The sequence below is a fragment of the Struthio camelus genome, chromosome 13 (genome assembly GCF_040807025.1).
Source record: "Struthio camelus isolate bStrCam1 chromosome 13, bStrCam1.hap1, whole genome shotgun sequence".
In the NCBI taxonomy this organism is placed as follows: Eukaryota; Metazoa; Chordata; class Aves; order Struthioniformes; family Struthionidae; genus Struthio; species Struthio camelus.
Window position 1 is genome coordinate 13,828,305 of NC_090954.1, and position 18,183 is coordinate 13,846,487.

Below are 18,183 nucleotides of genomic sequence, written 5' to 3' on the forward strand. Positions count from 1 at the left end.
CTATGTATTATTTCAGTTTGTCACAATAGTAATTGCTTTTTATTTTTAAGCTGAGCCCCCAAAACAACTGAATTTTAGATTGATGTTAATTGCTTCCAAACTTGGCTTTATCAGCTTTAATTCTCCCAGTTTGTTGCTGAAGGGATTCTGTGGCTTGAATTAGTCTGAGAAACGTGGGGCCCTCCAGCAGTACTGTGTAGTGTTCATTAATCTTGTCTTGACTTTGAGAAATGAGAAGCAAGGTGAGGGAACAAGGAATCAAATTGGGTGAATTAGTTGTGTTTGTTTGGAAGCAAAGAAAAGATTTCGTTATTTAACCCAGCTGCCATTCCCAGAATCCCCATACAGAGGGTCGGCGGACATGAGATATTTCTGCTAAATGATCTCCTTGATGATATACTCTCTTGAGTCAGGCTGTATGTCTGAGTCAGTCCCAATTCTGGAGCCTTGCTGTGTTGCCCCAAGAGGCTCATTCCTTCACGGACAGCATGACGAGGAAGCAGTGCTGTTGATGGCTAGCTCGGGCTGGGGTCTGTTACCTAAGCTGGTAAACTGGCAGGATGGCTAGTCATGGAAAGAAGTAGAAAAAGTGCTTGAGTCTCCTCTCCCCATGCAAACCTGGGGGAAAGCAGGAGCAGTAGTCAGCAGTGGGAGAGCAACAGACCCAGAGTGCTTGATCCTGCCCTCACTGAGCAGCTCTCAAGGGGGCTGTTCATGAGAACAGTCTTGCAGAGATCAGGGAGAAAAGGATGAAAGTAGCACCCCATGGGAGGTATCAAGGGGTGCCATAGGCGAGGAGTCAGTTTGTTCCCAAAGTCGCCTCCATTCTGTCATCCTCTTGCTTAGGACATTGGCAGCCAGCAGAAAAGAAGACTGAGGAGGCCAAGAACTGACATGTGAGGCAGGCCAGGCAGAAAACTGAATGCAGACGTGGCCATTTAGAGGGGATGGAGGCTGTGCTGAATGGCTGGAACAAAATAAGCATCTGATTTAATGAACCAAACGGTAGAAAATGGAAAGGTTTTAGAAGAGAGCTTGTGCGCTCTGTGTGCTCTGCCAGTGGTGATTCACGGAAAGCAAACAGCTTAAGATTCCTCAGACAGGTTGCAATAGAAGAGCTTATTCTTATATACACACAAGTGCTTTTCAAAACCTTTCCATCTTCTACAGTTTGGGTCATGAAATCATTGTTTATCTCAACCTCTCTAGTCAGATTTCTGTTGAAGTGGGAAATACGAGGCTACAATGTCATTTAATAGGACAGAATCAGCTTAGAGCACTCTTTCTTTTTTTTTGTTAGTCACCTTTCTAAGGGGAGATCAAGTCTAATCCTCCTGTAATGCCTGCTGCGTCTGTCCGGAAAGGTATTCACTTACGCAGTTCCATGGAGACGGATGCACTGACATAGCAGATTTTCTGCCGAGTCCTACCTTCTCTGTCTGCATCCTCCAGATAGGAATGGTGCAGTGATCAGAGGAGTAGATGAAAGCTGAGTATTTTCATCCCTTGATATACAAGTGATACAGTGTCCTCTCCCATGCGTTAAGCTGACATAGATGACCACATTCTCTCTTAAGAATAATGGCAGGCTGAACATGAAGTGCCAGAGAAGAGCAAAATAAAACCCTATGGGTCCCCTGTGAGGCAAAACTTCTAGTAAGACTGTATATAAGCTGTGCTGTTGAAGAAAATGAGCCATTTATAAGTAGCCATTTGAAAGCAGGTCAGTTGCTGGGGTCTGTGTGGTTTAGCCGCTGCCTCTCTTGGGGTGCTGGGGCAGCTGGGCACCTACGTGGGAGCCCACCATCTGGGAGCCCTGAACGCACTCAGCATTTCTGAATTTGCAGCCATAAGCTTCACAGGGCATTCCCCATCGTCCGACACAGGGAGCAGGAAGAGGGGCTAAGCAGGAGGGCACAGAGAAGCGAGCCATAGTGTAGAGGTTCATTTTTGTATTTTCGCACTACCTGCCAAAAACCATCGGTAGCCAAACAAAGCCCCGTGAAAAGCTCTCTGCACCGCAGTCTCTACAGAGCCCAGGCTCTGCTCAGCAGGAACGGTAGCTGTTGTCAGCCTGGGTGCTTTTCATATTGTTGAACTTTTTTCTGTTTCTAGGGAAACACTTTATGCACTATATTTATCAGAATGTCTTTCCAAACACCTCCACCAACACTTAATTAATGGAATTTTTAAGCCTGGCTCTAACTTCTGCAAATTAATAGCGTGCTCCCTTACGGCAGCTGTGGAGCAAGTGAGACATGTACACTCTCTGTTATACTTTAGAAGGTGCAGGTTCAGAGAGGGGCAGCTTCACAATTTGTCTGTTTGCTGAGCCCCCCTGAAGGAGATAAGGCCATAACACACTACTGTGATGCTACATTCCACTTTTCCTAGGGTGCCCTGAGGAATCTTTGCAGATGAAAATGTCCTTGACGAAGAGCGGGGCTGTAACAATTAACTTTTTGATGACTTACAGCACAAGCTTTCTTTAGCTTCAGTGTCTCTCCGTAGAATGGCAGCTAGTAAAGATTTTGGAGACGGTTTAAAAGGCAGTTAAAAGTATAGGAAATTGTCCCAAAGCCTGGGACTTCCTGAGGAAGAGCTGGCTCTAGCTGTTGGCGAAAGATGGGAAGTTGTCCCAGAAAGCAGCAGACTGTCAAAAGCAGGAAAACGGTCTTGGCCTTGTTGCTCTCTTGCCCACCCCAGATAAGGACGGGCAGGCTGGCAGCTGCTGTAGGAGGGTCCAGGGACTTTCCAGGACTCTCCCCTTGGCTTTTCGGGCTTGACCCTCATCCTCAGGCTGGCAAAATTGGATTTGTCCCTATGTTTGAGACTCTCTGAGCCAGCCGTGCTCAGAGGTCATGAGTGAAGAACCTGGGACTGGAATATTAGGGTGTGTTGAGAGAAAGGGCTGCAAAGCCAGAGCTGTGGGAGGCACAGGATAGATTAGCAGTGTTAGGGTTAATAGGCCGTAGTGAGTCATATTGACAGAGCTGTGTTTAATTATATAATAGATGTAATGGTATGTATCAAAACTAAGGGGTATTGGCATTGCGGTAGGTGGAAATCTAATGGCTCTTGCTCACCTCTCAGTTAATTAAAATTCCTGAGTTGCTTTGGGAAAAGCGCCAGAAAACAACTCTGAGGTCCTGGACAGACATCTATTCCAGAACTGCTGTCTTGGGAACTGGGGCTGCAATACTGAAAGCAGCAGTGAGCTGTTACCAGCTCCAGATCGCTGCTGCAATACTACAATAGTATATGCAGCTGCAGAAAGAGTCATTCGCAGCTTTGGAAAAGCATTTATAGTATCAAAACATGTTCAGTGCTGTTTGCCTGGCTATGGATTTAGGGCCTGCTGTGGATAGTACAAATGACTGCTGATGGAGCAAAGTGCATCTACTACACAGACAAGAATTGTACTCTTCTTCTTACCTAGTTCAGTGTTTCCACTATTTTGCTCTTACTGTACTATGGCAATGAATCATCAGTTGTATGATTCCCTGGTCTAGCAAATAGTCAGAGGTCTGCTGCTGTTACTGCTGTTTAGAGCAAACTTTATTCACTGTCTGGACTTACTGTCTTGCCCCATCTGTTACCCAAGAAGTTGTCATCACGTGTCTTCTGAGCAGCAGCCTTTGGCTCCTCAAAATCAGGACATGATTAGAAGAGGCAGTTGTTTGAACACAGGCTTTGGCATCTGAGGGATAGAAATCCTGAGGAGCTGAAGCTTTCAGGGAGTGTTTGGCTGTTTGAGAGTGAATCCGTTGTAGGGAAGGTTAAAAAAAAAAAAGAAGCTTAAGGCATGCTGAAAAATGTTTCAAGCCAGGTGGCTCCTCCTTGTCCCATGGGAGACAAAGTGCCATTCGGCCTGTGAATACCGAGAGTCACATTTGCAAAAGGATTTGCAAAGAGGCATGTTCAGCTGTTGTGCTTGTATCCCTCAATACAAACCAAGCAACTTGAGACCAAACTACCCCATTTTTAAGCCCATGAATGGGGGGTGGAGGTCCACCTGTCATAGGTGAATTTTTGCATTTGGTCTAGTTTCTGCTCTCTTTTCAGTCAGTGTAAAGCCAAATGCATTAGAGAAATAAAAGCATATGCATATTAAAAGCTCATTGAAGCATAAAGCCGTATACAGCTTGAGGCCTTCTCAGGGTATGGTAGCTGAACCATAGAAAGAATTTGATCCCACACTTGCCAGATGCCACCCTATTTCCCGTTTTTGAGGAAGAGTAAATACAGAAACTTAAAAAAATGTCCTTGCAGAGCAATTCTTAGGAACATAATTTCAGCATGCTCCAGCAGTGCTAGAGAAAGGAGCCCAGCTTACCAGCTCTATGCTGGAATAGCTCTGATAAAAAAGTTCAGCAGCTGACCTTTCAGCTGCACATCAGCATTGCCGTAATTTGAGAGAGGGATAAAGAAGAAAGAAAAGGTCTCTGCTTGCCACTAGTGAGGGATGGGATGGGGTGAGGAGGATGCTTTTAAGTAGCTATCTATGTGTTGATGGAGCAGAGTGAAGGAGTGAGAGTGAATAACACAGAGCCTTTGCCTTAACTGGGCACATAGGCTCATGCCTACCTGAGAGCAGTGGAGATATGTAAAAGGTGGTCTGGGGTCATATCTGTCTTCTGCCATCACTCCCTAGGTTAGGCACTTACCGCAGAGCTCACCTCCAACTATGGCTCTGTGCATAGGGGTAGTGTAAGAGTAACCGTGGAAACTTTCCTTGCTTTCCAATGCTCCCAGAGCTTTAATGTAGCCGGTATCTGTCAGTTCTACAATGTGAGTTTCACAGCCTGAGCACTCTTCCCCCTGGGAATATTGGGTCACCACTCAAGCATGGGCCGGACAGATGTACAAGCAGACTCCCACAATTATAGTCTTGAGCAGGAGCACGTCCTGATGGTTCTGAGTTCTTTTAAAAGTCAGTTCCAGAAGTCAAGTAAGTGTAAACAAATTATTTCACTGAGTCTCCAGTTCCCTAGCCTAATCTGAAAAATGACCAGAGCTCCCAGTTGGCTTCTAGAGTTCAGATGCTGTTTTTTCCATCTCCTTATCTCCAGATATGTATCACTGACATTCAGTTTCTCCTCAACTTTGAATTCAAGGCCGGAACCTAAAAACACAAAGGCTACTTGTTTCCAAAGCCTTTCCACAGTGAGACCCATTGAACTCTAGTGATGAGGCAGCTCATTGCTCACTGTAATTAGATTAGCATGGAGGCTCTCCAGAGCTTGCCGCTCTCATGAACCTCCTGAGAGCTCTGAGGGCTTATCTGCTCTCTCTGCTCAATAAGGAGTGTAATAGGAGAATAAATATATCCCACATAAGGAGAAGATAGGCAGGAAGGGCATGGTTCAAGCTGATTTAGACAAGAAATCTCAGGACCGATTGCTCTGAGAGGTGAAGGAACTGCCCAAAAGCTATTTGATGTATCTGAGCAGACTTAACCAGGGTCTTGGGTATTTGGAGCACTCGTGCAAGCAGAGCATGTCACAGAAGCCCAGATTTTGAGGTACTCTGTGGAAAGGAGACAGTGTGGGAGAGGCAAGGGCTGTTCCCTTTCCAGACTTTGCCAGAGAAGCTTCTCTGGAGCTTCTGCATCTAAATATGAAGCCTCCTCCTTGCTGGTACAGATCCCTGGAAAATAAACTGACTGCCTTACTTCTTTGGGGATTAAACTGCTTTTGTGGTATTTTGGGCCATGCTGGAGTGGAGGAACGCACTTTATCTCCGTTCCCAAGCAGCTGGGATGGATTTAGTCCCATTACTGCCATTATTTGCAATTTCCATTTTTATGGGCCATAATGGGAATGTGATTCTCAGGCAGAGCTGGCAGCAACAATGAAACATGCGTTTTTTATTTCTTGCAGTTCAGCTACTGCTCAATATGCTTTCCCAAGCCCAGCAGATCTGGGTCTAGTCCGATGCAGGCACCTAGTGTTTTTGTATTGCTTATAACTTTTCCTGTAAACCACACTCAGAGCTCTTGTTAATGCTGTCTCCTTGCAGTAATGTGAGGATCTGTTTAGAATTACGCTTGGTGATGCATTGTAAAACAGAAGAAGTTTTCATTGAAGCTAAAAGCTATAAACTGATTTAGCTAAAATTGTCTCGCAGCTGAAATGCCTATTAAAGTTTAAATGGCCAGAAAATTAATCACAAAATTGGCGCAATTGCCAACATAAACTAACTTACAGTACTCACCTTCAGTTAAAAGGCACTGTGCTAACTCTTCAGAAGCCCAGTGGCACTGTCTTAACTCATTGATTTTCAGCATTTTCTGATTGGCAGGTCCTGTAAAGTTTCCAATGGCTTTGCAGACACCTAAGCAATGAATTTAAGCCCAATGCAACAGCCTTCCCTGTTTACCTCAGACAGAGCAGTCTGAATAGCTCAGCACTGCCAGGGATCTACAGACCCCAGGCTGGGAACCAGTCTCCCTGCTCTGAAGCAGAAAAAATTACAGAATCACAGAATCACAGAATGGCCAAGGTTGGAAGAGATCTCTAGAGATCATCTAGTGCAACCCCCCTGCTTACGCAGGGTCATCTAGAGCACATTGCACAGGATCACGTCCAGGCCTGGCTTACTTTCACATTTTAATGACAAAAGTAATAATAAGACAGGCAAATAAATGCGATTAGCTCAGGAGCAGCAACTGACCATGAAAGCTATCAGCCTCTGCCTGATCAGCCTCAGTGGACCCAAGTTCTGCACCTGGTGTCTGCAGAAGGCATTTCCCAGATTGCAGTGAGCGCAGAAAACATGTACACTCAGAGTACTTTTATCGTGAGTCTCAACCTTGATTATCCAACCTACTCTCATGCCAGAGGAGGTGATATCACAGATCTGCATCAGATCCATTCAGTTACTCCCATGTCTCTAAACTGGTGAGATTAAAGCCTGAGATATGTGTGTGTGTGTGGTATGTGTGTGTAAAGGGAAGTAATAATCATGGTGTTATTTATATCTCTGTACAAGTGAAATTATTTTACATGATCTCTAAATTGCCATCATTTTTGGTCTGATGAACTTACTAGACTTTATCTTCAACATTTATGAAATCTAGAAGTGAAACAAATGACAGTTGACAGGAAAGCAGCTAGGAAAATAAGGAGTTTCTTTAAATCAGATCTCCTGAGCATCGTTGTGTCATGTTTGTCACTGGAACGTAGAGCCTGCTCTGTTTAAGACTTACATGTGACACGAGGAAAACAGAGGATAATCACATTATTCAGATAGCATACACACCAAAAGTCAGGTTTATTTTCTTGTTTCTTTCATCATCTTCTGTTCTTTATTAAACTGACATATGTAGTTTGGTAGATGCAGTGGGCTTACTTCTGAAGATCAATTCTAATTAGGAACAGATCAAGACATTTCTGATTAAAGGCATGTTTGATCTTTAATTTTATTCAGGATTTACAAAGGAGAAATGATTGTTACAACGTCTGTGCTGCACTTTGAAGCGGGTACAGAAAAGGAATGACATGACTGATGAGGAAGTGTTTGGTACAACACGGTGCTTAAATTCCTACTCATGCTAAACCAGAAATTTGATTTTTTCATAGCTTTAGAGTATTTGGTAACCTCATTAAAACAAGCAGACCCAGCATACACGAAAAGTGTTATCATGTTTATGCAGAAATAAAAGGGGAATATTCAGCTTAAAAGGTGGCATTGACAGTCAAGTTTAAAAACTTGGAAGTATATTGCAAGGAACGAAACCCAGGGCCAAGGCCCTGCACACTCCAGGTAGATGTGTAGGATTGTCATGTGTGTTTGTGCAGTGCTCTGCGCAGGAGATCTCCTGTGGTAGCTGTTAGTGGATCAGAAACAGAAGTACCGAGAGTAATAGCAGCAGTTGCACTTCCCCCATGTAAACATGATGATCTTAATCTAATGTTAATTTCATAAGTTAATTTTAGCTTATATTTTAGGTGACAGTCTAATGGTTTTTAAGGACTGTACTTACATGCATAAGTGCTACAGCAGTATCCTTTCATATGTGGGTGTAAATTATATAATACTTGTCTGTTATTCGAGAAAGAGCAGAGCCAGGATGCAGGATTTTCATCCTTTATTTTAGAAAAAGTAGAAACAGACCTGACTTCTAGACTCTGCTATAACTTCCCTACAGGGGGAAAGGCCTTGAATTTCAGGCACTGTCCTGAGACTCTCTAGATCTGGATTCATATCCTATTGCTGTCACGCATTTCCTATATGACTTTGCAAACTGCTCTCTCTCTCTCGAGGTCTCAGACCTTCATCTCCACAAAGAAGATCATCATGAAGGATCAGTTTTTAGTCCCAGATGTGATTTTTATGCAGAAAGGGCAGGAACTTCTGCTGGTGTAAACTGAGGAAACTCCACAGACAGGAAGGAAGCTCATTTTCCCTGGGATTGTTACTCGGAGCCTCTCGTGTCTTGTCTGGTGACCTGAACCTGAGTCGTCTCAAAGCCTGAACTGTGTGCAGAGCTGTTGCCAGATGCCTGGGCCATTGCTCTGACCCACATCCAGCATTACTAAGTCTCCTGAGGAGCCGCAGGCGAGTGGCGTCTCCAGCACACACCTGCTATCGAAATGGAGAGGGCGTTCCTAGAACATACCCGATTGACTACACATCCCCCACACAGCAATTTTTAACACATTTAAATAGCCTGTCGTCTTTGTTTGTTCTTAACAATTCATTTTAATCGGTATTATCAGCTATGTAAACACTTAATTCTCTTAAGCACTATAGCATTTGACCTTTAGGAGGTATGTGGAGTCAGGGTGCAACATCAGTGATGCTATCAGTAATTTTGACTAAGGGGAGCTGGCCTAAAATCCTCATTTCATAGCTTGTGAGAATGCTTCCTAGCAGTGCTGAGCTAGCTGGGTCGCAGCACCAGTGCTTTGCACGCAGACGCAATGGTCCTACTAAAGCTGCTGTTGTTTCGTGGTGCTGTTATGGTGTTTTTTTAAGTCCCACAGTGCCAGTGGAAGCAAGTCAGTTTGTAGGACTCTTCTGAGGTCCAAACCAGCACAAAAGGAAAAAAAAAAAACAAAAACACTATTCTTCCTCTGCAATTTATTTGGTAAAAAATGATGCACTCAATTAAACTAACCATACAACGGAATTATTCTGATACACGGAATAGGATTTGTTTGTGGCTTGTCAATAGCTTAATTAATCTTGACCTGTTTCTAAAACAGAAATGAAGTACGTAATAGATTTGAATCTGTTAGAAGTGGTCCTGCCATCTGCACAGTCTAAAGTGAAGCAGCACAAGCAGTGCAACGTTTAAATGCATTAAAAGAAATGTTATACTGCTGGATTCATGATGACTTCTGATTAATATTTTTAGGTGGCAGTATAGAGAAGAATATGGTATAGATCAAATAATTTCTCCCCTATTGTCATGTTTCTATACAGACACACGTTTTTAGGTTTATTCATAAAAGAACATAGCTTGATTTTTAAGTTTTTATCAAAGAACCTCTGATTTTATGCCTAGAAATAATCGGAGGAGTGGAGAGGAGCGGAGGAAAATTACATATTACTTATAGTTAAAGACCTACATGAGATACCATGTCACCGGCAATAACAGACTGAAAAGCCATGACTTGGTTGCAAACGAAGTGGACTAACTCCTCCACACATGCCCCATACACTTTGAGGCCACTGTTAAATCAAGAAGAAAGTTCTTTTCTAGGCCAGCCTGGTAAACTTAATCCCCTGAGCTTTTAATTCTCTTCAGTGAGAATTACACATGCACCTTGTTATGAAGTGCATATTAAGGACCCTGCTACCTCTCTAGGATGCTCCGGACACCTCTGTGAATGGAGTTATTCCCTCCAGTTTGAAAGTGGCTCGCTCTCTGGTCACCCAGGACTCCTTTTTATTAGCTGCTCTCCTCTACACCCCAAAGAGGAGTCTTTTTCCCTTGTATCCTCATTCTCTCTCTAGTGCCCCTGCATAAATCTTGGAGATACCATCTCTTGTCTTCTCCCAGCTGTAAGCTGAGTGCTCCACGCTGCCCGCGCCGATGGGCTCTGTCAAGGTTCCCGATGGGGCCGGAGCCCGGCTGCTCACCTGCCTGCCCCCCGCCCAAACCCAGGAGTGTCGAGGCAGTGCCCAGGGTGCTCTCAGCGCTGGATTCTATTAGCAATTTTATCCCACGGCAAAGGCATGGAGGTCATGATGTGAGATGCATAAGGAGGAGCAGTGTACCTGGTCTTACTGACATGACCGATCTGTGTGGTTTAATTGCTGTGTAAAATATGCAAAAGCACTTGAGGTCATTTAGAAGAGTTGCGGTGTTTACAGGAAAGTAGAAATTGAACTTGAAAAAATAATTACACTTTGATAACAGTAATGACTACAGAGATGAGCCTTTTAAATGCCTCCACATGTGGGTTTTCAGCATTCATTCCTCATCAGCTTTTCACCTTTTTCCTTAAGTGATTTCTATATTCCTACTAACTAACAATCATTCTGTCTGAATCTCATTTCCTCATAATAGCAAAGCCATCAGTCTCTGCTTTATTAAACAGGGAAGCATGCTTGGAAGCTAAAGCATTCAGATTTGATCAAAGATGTTATGCAAACCATTGATTTTAATTTACAGCAATATCCTCTTCTTTCATTATTAACACCTTTGTATTGCTGAGACTGAATAATTAACAAATATTCCTACCTGATGACAGATTATTCAAAAGGCAGATGTACAGAAGCATATTGCAGATGGCATGCTTCTGTAACCCCAGTGATGTACGTGTCTGTTGGACACTCCCTAGCGGAGCAATACAACATGGCATGAAAAAAAACTCTGGAGAGATCTCCCAAGCTCTCTTAAATGCTTCCAAAATTATTTTCACAGCAAATGCTCCACAGATGAGCATGCAAGGATGTGTTTCTGACCTGCCTATCTTCATTCGGAGCCCTGGGTTGTGGCCAGACAAGTGCAAATGCTGTAGACCAGAATGCCACCAACTTAAGGACAACCCTTCCAGTTTACTTCATCTGTGAAATATGGCCTTAAAACACATTCCTGTTTCCTGCTGATGATGCCACTTGCCACCTCCTTGTTAAACTCAATAGATCAGAATCTCTCAGTCTGTGCCTTTTGGAGATTTGCAGGGCTGTGTCTGTCCATTGCTGAAGCATCCCTCAGTTTTCAAGCAGGGCATCTTGCAAAAAGTGGCTCAGTGCTGGCCTCCTTTGGCATTTCCAGAGATTGTTTTGCCAGTGAAATTCCAAAGACCAAAATACCAAAGACCTGGAACGGGGAATTCCCTTTAGTGCCTGTTCAGTTGCACAGATCGTTGCAGCTGAGGAGGCTGGGAGGAGTGGAGGTCTCTGTCCCACCGAGGAAGCCTGTTCACACAGGAAGGTGTCTAGAAGCACAGGGCAGGGAATCTAAGCTTTCACCTCCTGTTATGGTCGCTATCCTTCCCCTTGAGCAAAAATGAGAGGAAAACATCTGTGAGTTTTACAAAAGGAGACTGCCAGCACCTCCCTTGCAAAAATAAATCTCCCATCCACCCAAAAACACGACCCTGCGCTCTGAATGTCTTTGCTTAGCTCAGTATGCTCTCCCCGCTGAAACTCGGTGTCAGCCTCCCATGCCGAAGGACCAAATCTGGCAAGTGATAACTTCAGAGTTATAATGTTTTCTCAACTGTAAAAGTTCACAGCGTGTGAGAGAAGGGAGCAGAAAATCCTGCAGCTAATAAAGAGGATAGAGGTGTCTGCAGCTATTTTTGTCCCAGCTGCACAGTGAAAATCATGATTCCTCTCCACCCCCAGAGCCCTTTTCTCTGGCATCCCCCAACCTCCCTCCTCCTCCCAGGGCTGCAGAACGACCTGTGTAAATCATGACAAGAGCAATGTGCGCTAAAAAGTCAGCAACACACAGGAAACACCCAGCTTTCCACTGCTACGTTACATGACCCAGCTGCCTGGCATTTGGATGCTGTCACAGCTGTGTAAAGAGCAGCTGAGGGTAAATCTTGACAAAACTGATCCAACGCTAGTGAGGGGAGAGCTGATGCGAAGAGCTTGCTGTGCCTACCTCAAGCACCGGTGCCTGGGGGGAGGTTCATCCTTCAGGTGGCAATAGGTCAAATCAACAGGTCAAATCAAAATGTTTCACTCCTCCTCTTTAACTCCCTCTATGGGATTAGACCGTAGGACCTCCTGACAGCAAGTGTATTTCACTGGACAGCTTGGCCACCAGCCTGAGGGACCCAATCCAAGGGGTGAGGAGGAGCGGTGATTTCTCATTAGGCAGCCTCAAAACCACAGAGCTGCCCCCAGACAAGATCCAGCAGGGCTGGTTGCCAGACCTCCCTCCCAAGGCACTTCATGGTGGAGCAACAAGCCCTATCTATGGACCATAACCAGTTCATACCCTCCTGGCAGGGCTCGGGGACAGGGGAGATGTCTCCCCCTCTGTACATGCTGCAGAGTACAGAAGGATGCAAGGTGCTCAAATACTGTGGTGATGAGTATTGATTAGGAAAAGCAGGACAGGCAAAGCTAGATAAGACAAAATATAAATCTCACTCTCTAACTGGCTCTGTATAAGTTAAACCATCACCATTCTCATTACCTTTGTGATAGCATGTATGTGCTGCCATGCTCGTTCAGGAGGAAAAGGAACGTCTTTTGTATGGAGCCATTCAGTGTAGTTTGACATTTTGTTCCACAGATGCAACCATGGAGCAATGTTAGTCCATTATGAAGGCTCCATTTAGACAGGTGCAGTTATAGCTCCATAATCACGGTGCCTTTGATCATGGCACCCCCATTGTTCCAAGAGGCTTTTCATCCCCCCATGTACCCAGCTAGGAGGCCGGTGGCTAAGACCTGCCTTTGAAGTTGTTTCTTTTCTTTTTCCCCCTAATTTTTATGGGATCTTCTTCTGCTGATGAACATTATTAATGAAGGCTCTGATGATCAGTTTTGCTCAAAATACTTCTGCTTTGCAAATGCCTAACCTTCCCCAGCTGTGCAAGAACCAGCTGCACAAGGAGGGCAAACAATGGGCCGGAGTGGTCTGTGGTGCTCCAGTAGAGGAAAATTACCTTGTGCCTCCCACTCTGCATAATGCACACGGGAAGGGACCAGCTCCTGGCTGCTCATTCTTTTCCAAAGCCCTTTGCTGCAGTACAGATTTGTGTGTCACCAGCTTCCAGCTTCCTTCTTCCTAATATCTCAGGAAGAGGACTTTGTTTCTGGAAGAAAGGAGATCTTTCAAGTCAGATGTAAGTGGAGATGGACAGGAGAGCAGGTGAGCGATTTTGTGGAGGGGGGTAGTGACAACCTTTTCCTGGGACCAGCCATGTGGCCAGTGACTGATTCTGTAGAGTAGCTTGGGATTCTGGGGCCAGGATGAGGAATTAGATCCCAGTTGCCTTTGGTTTTGAGGAAAGAGTCTTTATCTGCAATTTGGAGTAGCCACTGGTGACCAAGGAGCACAGAAACAGATGCCATTTGCTTGGTTTTGAATTTGACATGTTATTACGAGTCCTAGGAGAAAAGCTGCCCAGAGATGTACTGAGAGGTCAAAAATTCAGAACAGAGAGAGGGAAGCCAAAGGAATCCACCAAGAGCTATTAAAAACAAAACCCCGGGGTCACAAACTCATGGAAGATCAGGGAGCATACAAGGGAAGTATTGGTGTATTCATGTAGGCATTTCATTTCCTGCAGGCTACTGCCAGAGGTAGAATGATGGAGGAGACAGACCCCTTTGATCATTGTGGCTTTTCTTATATCAGATGTGAGAAAGTGTGACTAGAGCAATGTAGGAAAATTGCAGGCAGCAATGTAAGTAGCGTCGCAGTAACTGCCGAAACCAAACCCACTCGTCTCAGTAGCCTTATCAGAACTAATGACCCAAGGCAATGGGAAGCAGAGCTCTCAATAAATACTGTGAAACCCACATTTAGTTATGGCAGAGGCTTGTTGACATTTCTGAATGGAGGGAAAGATTTGCTCAGAGCCACCAGCTGCTCGAAAGACATGTGGGTGCTTCTTGGGGCCTTAATTGCCCTCAATGAAGTCATGCTAAGCTTAGTAGACAGCTCTTTCTAATTAAGTGCAAACTCTTTCAGATGCTCGGTAAAACCCACTCTTGACTGCCTTTCTCCTATCTCAGCATCCATAATTGACTTGCACGAAAATAAGTGTCTTACTGAATGCAAACCCATGGCTACATCTGACCGCTTCAACATGGCACCAGAAACCTTCCTCCTTTAAGCAGGAGGGGATTCACTGACATTAGCACTGAAAACCATTAGGGCAAAAGAAGTCATCCCTTTGCCAGCTATGCTGCGACCATTCATTTGAATGCAAGACAAAGCCTGCTTCTTCACTGGGTAGCTTTTTGCTCTCAGCCACACATACCCCCTCTCCTGGTAAACAGGCAGTATTCCCAACAAGCCACTTGGAGAGGGACGTGTGGCCAGCAAATCTCAAGGACCTTTTGCCAGAAAATCCTGCAGGTACATGAGATACACCCCATTGTCCACTCTGCATGAAATTTGTTACACTCCTGGTTTGAACAGATGAAATTATGTGGAATTATGTGTATATGCTCTCACAGGGGAGAAAGCACTGTACTTGGCATACAGACACACATTTGTGAAGGCAGGGTATGCCGTTGCCTCTCTCTTATAGCCTAATTGTACTTGCTTTTGAACCTGCATTTATCTGCCTAGTGCCATATGTTTCTATGGAAAGACTGGGAGGCCAGGGCATTTCCTTTCCTCTTCCTTATTTGTTTGTGAGCATCCTCACCCATCTGGGTGAATCTACACAGCAACGTTGGATGCATTTCTTTGTAAATCAAGGAACTTCTGAGACACAGTTGACGCTCCATATGAACAGGCCAGTTGCCATCTCACCACCATGCAGAACCTCAGCAGGCTCAAGTCTGATCTATTAACACAACTGGCAGCACAGAGGAAAGTCATACTCAAAAGTGGCATGTCTTTTAGGTATAAAAATGGATGTTCTGCAATGCAGGTTTAGAGGGAAGTCAGTCATTAGAAGCTTATTAAAACGGTACAAGTTTCATTGTCAGAACATCTGCAGTGTTTCTAATCTCTTCTAGCTTTTGCCAAAATCAGGAAAATTCATTCAATGAGCTAAAGTGTAACAATCATCTGGAATGCAGTTAGCAAATAAAAAATGACCCTAGAGGAAGTCAAACAAACAAATGAGACTAAAACAGAATAACAGGTTAGTTTTTTCAATTACCCGAACAATCTCACAACATTAATCCTGACTGCTGAATGCCAGCTCCGTATGCTGTGAAGAAATTTCCGTGCTGAATCAGTGTCAAGTGCTGCTCTCAATGTCAGTTTATCTCTAGTCACACTTGGTAATATGAACAAACACCCATTCTCATCTATGCAATGTAATACCTAAAGTTACCCAAGCAGGTGAAGGTTTGGGATGTCTTTTGTTCTGGATACATAATTAGAAATAGCCTAAAAGGAAAAGTTGCTCAAAAAAATTTCACAATGAAAACAATTTTATGAGAAATTGAACACTGCATGCTATTTATTGCTTTCCTGTTTTGCAGTCTCCAAAGGGGAAAAAGTTTTTTTTTGTAACACCTAACAAAATATTTTTGGAAATGCAAACTTAAAATATGTCAAATATTGTACTTCATGTTATTCTTCCTTTTTTTTTTCTTTGTCCTCATTAACTGAGAGAAATTATTAATGTCATGGTAGGGGTAGACTGGGTATTTCCTTTTAATGTTTTTTCTTTTCCTTTGTCCAACTCTGAAAAGGTTAATAAGTAGAAAAGAAGAAAAAAAATGCCGGACTACCTCTTAGTCTGTGATTCAGAGTGAAGGGAAGAGGGAACAAGGGAAAAGATTATGTAGAAGAAAAAGAAAAGAGAAGAAAATCAAAATATTTCTATATGGAAAATACCATTATTTATTGGGGTGAAAAGTGAATGAAAACATTTTCTTCTAGAGGTACTTAAGTGGAAGGGACATTCAGAAAACAACACATACCTGTTCAGTTATCTTCAGCGCTATAAAATGGGCTCCTTCTCTGTATTCATCAGTTTATCCGCCAGTGGGGCAAAATGGGCTGTCACAGGTATTGCAGAAATTCTTCATGCGTAGCTTTCCTGGTGACAGATACAAGTCTCACAGCTTTTCCCATAAATGTGAAATATGTGCTGTTAAACGCTGCTGAGATATTGGCGGGGACGCTTTCTTGCTGGGATGGGGTGGAGGACGCTGCTGTGGCGCGTGCTTGAACGAATGCCCCTGCGTGACGTCCTTTGCACTGCGGTTGTGGCTGGCAGTTCCCCTACAGACTCTGTTGCATTTTCTTTTCTGTGCTCCCCAGTTCGAGTGAGGGCTTCGGCGTAGCAGAGAAGATCGTGCTGCTCACCTTTATATCAGCGGTTATTCTCATGGCCATCCTGGGGAACCTGCTGGTGATGGTGGCTGTGTGCAGGGACAGGCAGCTCAGGTGAGCCCCTCGCAGCCCGACCTGGTTCTTTCCCAGAGGGGGAACTTACGGGTCAGGACTGCACAAACTGCCCTGTAAAAAGCCCCGTGCATGCAGCTGAGGACATACATACACCGCTGCAACAGAGAACGGTCTCTGCTCTGTCCTCTGCAGCCGTTAACGTCATGGTAACGTCAGGCTTTCACGCTGTTCTCAATGCATCTGGATTCAGATGGATACTGGGGGACTGTGGTATCCATCCTCTACATTTTTAGCGCTCCCAAGGTCAAAAACGGATAAATAGTATAATAGAGCCAAGCAGGGATTCTGTGAAGAACAGGTTGGGCCCTGTCCCTTTTCCTTTACCATTTCAAATTCCCTTTCTAATAAGCCCATCAGGAAAACACACCGATCAAGAGTCTGTTACAATTAGTATGTCCCGCTGCCACAGCTTGGCAGTTGTTCCCGGTGACTTTCAGGGGGGTCATCAGCAAAATTCCTGTCTCAGGGGGTTGCTGCTAACTCTGGGATTTGTCAGACAAGCCTCAGGAGCAGAGTGAGGTACTCAACAGTCTTCAGTCATATTCTGCGTGGGATTTTTAATGGAGTAATTTTATTTTAGTGTTATGATTTAAAAAGTGCTCTTCACGTTAAAATTAGAGCTTCAGTCTAGAGTTTTCTCAGTGTTTTCTGGAAGGATTTTCTCAATTTACAAGTTAAAATAAAATCCCCTTCCTCCACCCCAAACTCTCCACGACACCTCCAGTGCATCCCAAAGGCCTGCGATGAGAAGGCGATGGGCTGCCTCAGCATCCCAAAACGCAGGGCAGCAATAGGCCAGTGGGGCACCGTTAGAGGCAGCAGCTCCTTTTGATCTAGCCCAGGTAAGTCTAACAAATGCAGTACAGCCTGGTGTGCAGAGTCCAACTTGGGACCCTGGAACAGTGTGAAGAAAAGCATGGTATGCAAGCCAAGTCGTGCCTCTGTGGCTAGTCCTGCTCCTGTTCTGGGGCTAGATCTGGCATGGCTGCACAGGACCACACTGCACAGTAGAGGCAAGTGCTTCCGGAGCCATGGGGGAAGTGTGATCTGGCCTTACAAATCCCTTTGGATGGTTGTGTGTCCCCCAGCAATTGCACATGGACCTCAGTGCTCAGGTTTCTTCTGATCCATCCCACACCAGTTCTCCCACTGCTTTTTTTCTTTCTGACACCAGCATAAGAGCTTTAAATAGGCTGCACGTTGCACAGGGAGCCCTGCAAAATGTTCCATCGGAAAAGTCACTTTTCCAGTTGTCTCCCACACTCATTTAGAGTATCCCATGACTTATGTCCCATCACTACACTTGTATCTGACTACCTGGGCCTCCACCACAGGAATTATAGGTGCTGACCCATCCCCAGAAATCTGGGAAAACCTGGTCCTTTGCTTTATAGACCCAGTATTGCCTGTTAACTGTAAGCGTGAAAGGGTTTCTCTAGAACCATAGTGACTTTTCTTGGCTGTAAATTGAAACTTGTTGCTAATTGCTAGAGCTTGCTGAGAGAATCACAACTTAGCAGGATGGAAAAGAGGAAGGGGCATATTTGAGATTCTCTTAACTCTTGGAGACAAAGGTTGATCCTTCCTCCTTTGCCACCCTTTTGGAAGGGGATGGCTCGAAGGAGATGTAGTCTGGCCATTTCCGTTGATGGAAC

At 44.5% G+C, this 18,183-nt stretch overlaps 1 protein-coding gene across 12 annotated transcripts in view; it reads left to right on the plus strand.

The window, feature by feature from the left end:
- The window catches only part of HTR4 (5-hydroxytryptamine receptor 4), a 146,086-nt gene that overhangs the window by 52,950 nt on the left and 74,953 nt on the right, over nucleotides 1-18,183 (plus strand). For 9 of the 12 annotated variants that reach the window (XR_011143868.1, XR_011143869.1, XM_068959316.1 and 6 more), the window contains one exon: nucleotides 16,382-16,507. The exons of the other annotated variants lie outside the window; for them this stretch is intronic. Coding sequence is in view for 7 of the 9 variants with exons in the window: in XM_068959316.1 (XP_068815417.1) it covers nucleotides 16,382-16,507 (126 nt within the window). In the remaining 2 variants the exon portion in view is untranslated. The remainder of the gene's footprint in view (nucleotides 1-16,381; nucleotides 16,508-18,183) is intronic. 12 annotated transcript variants of the gene reach the window in all.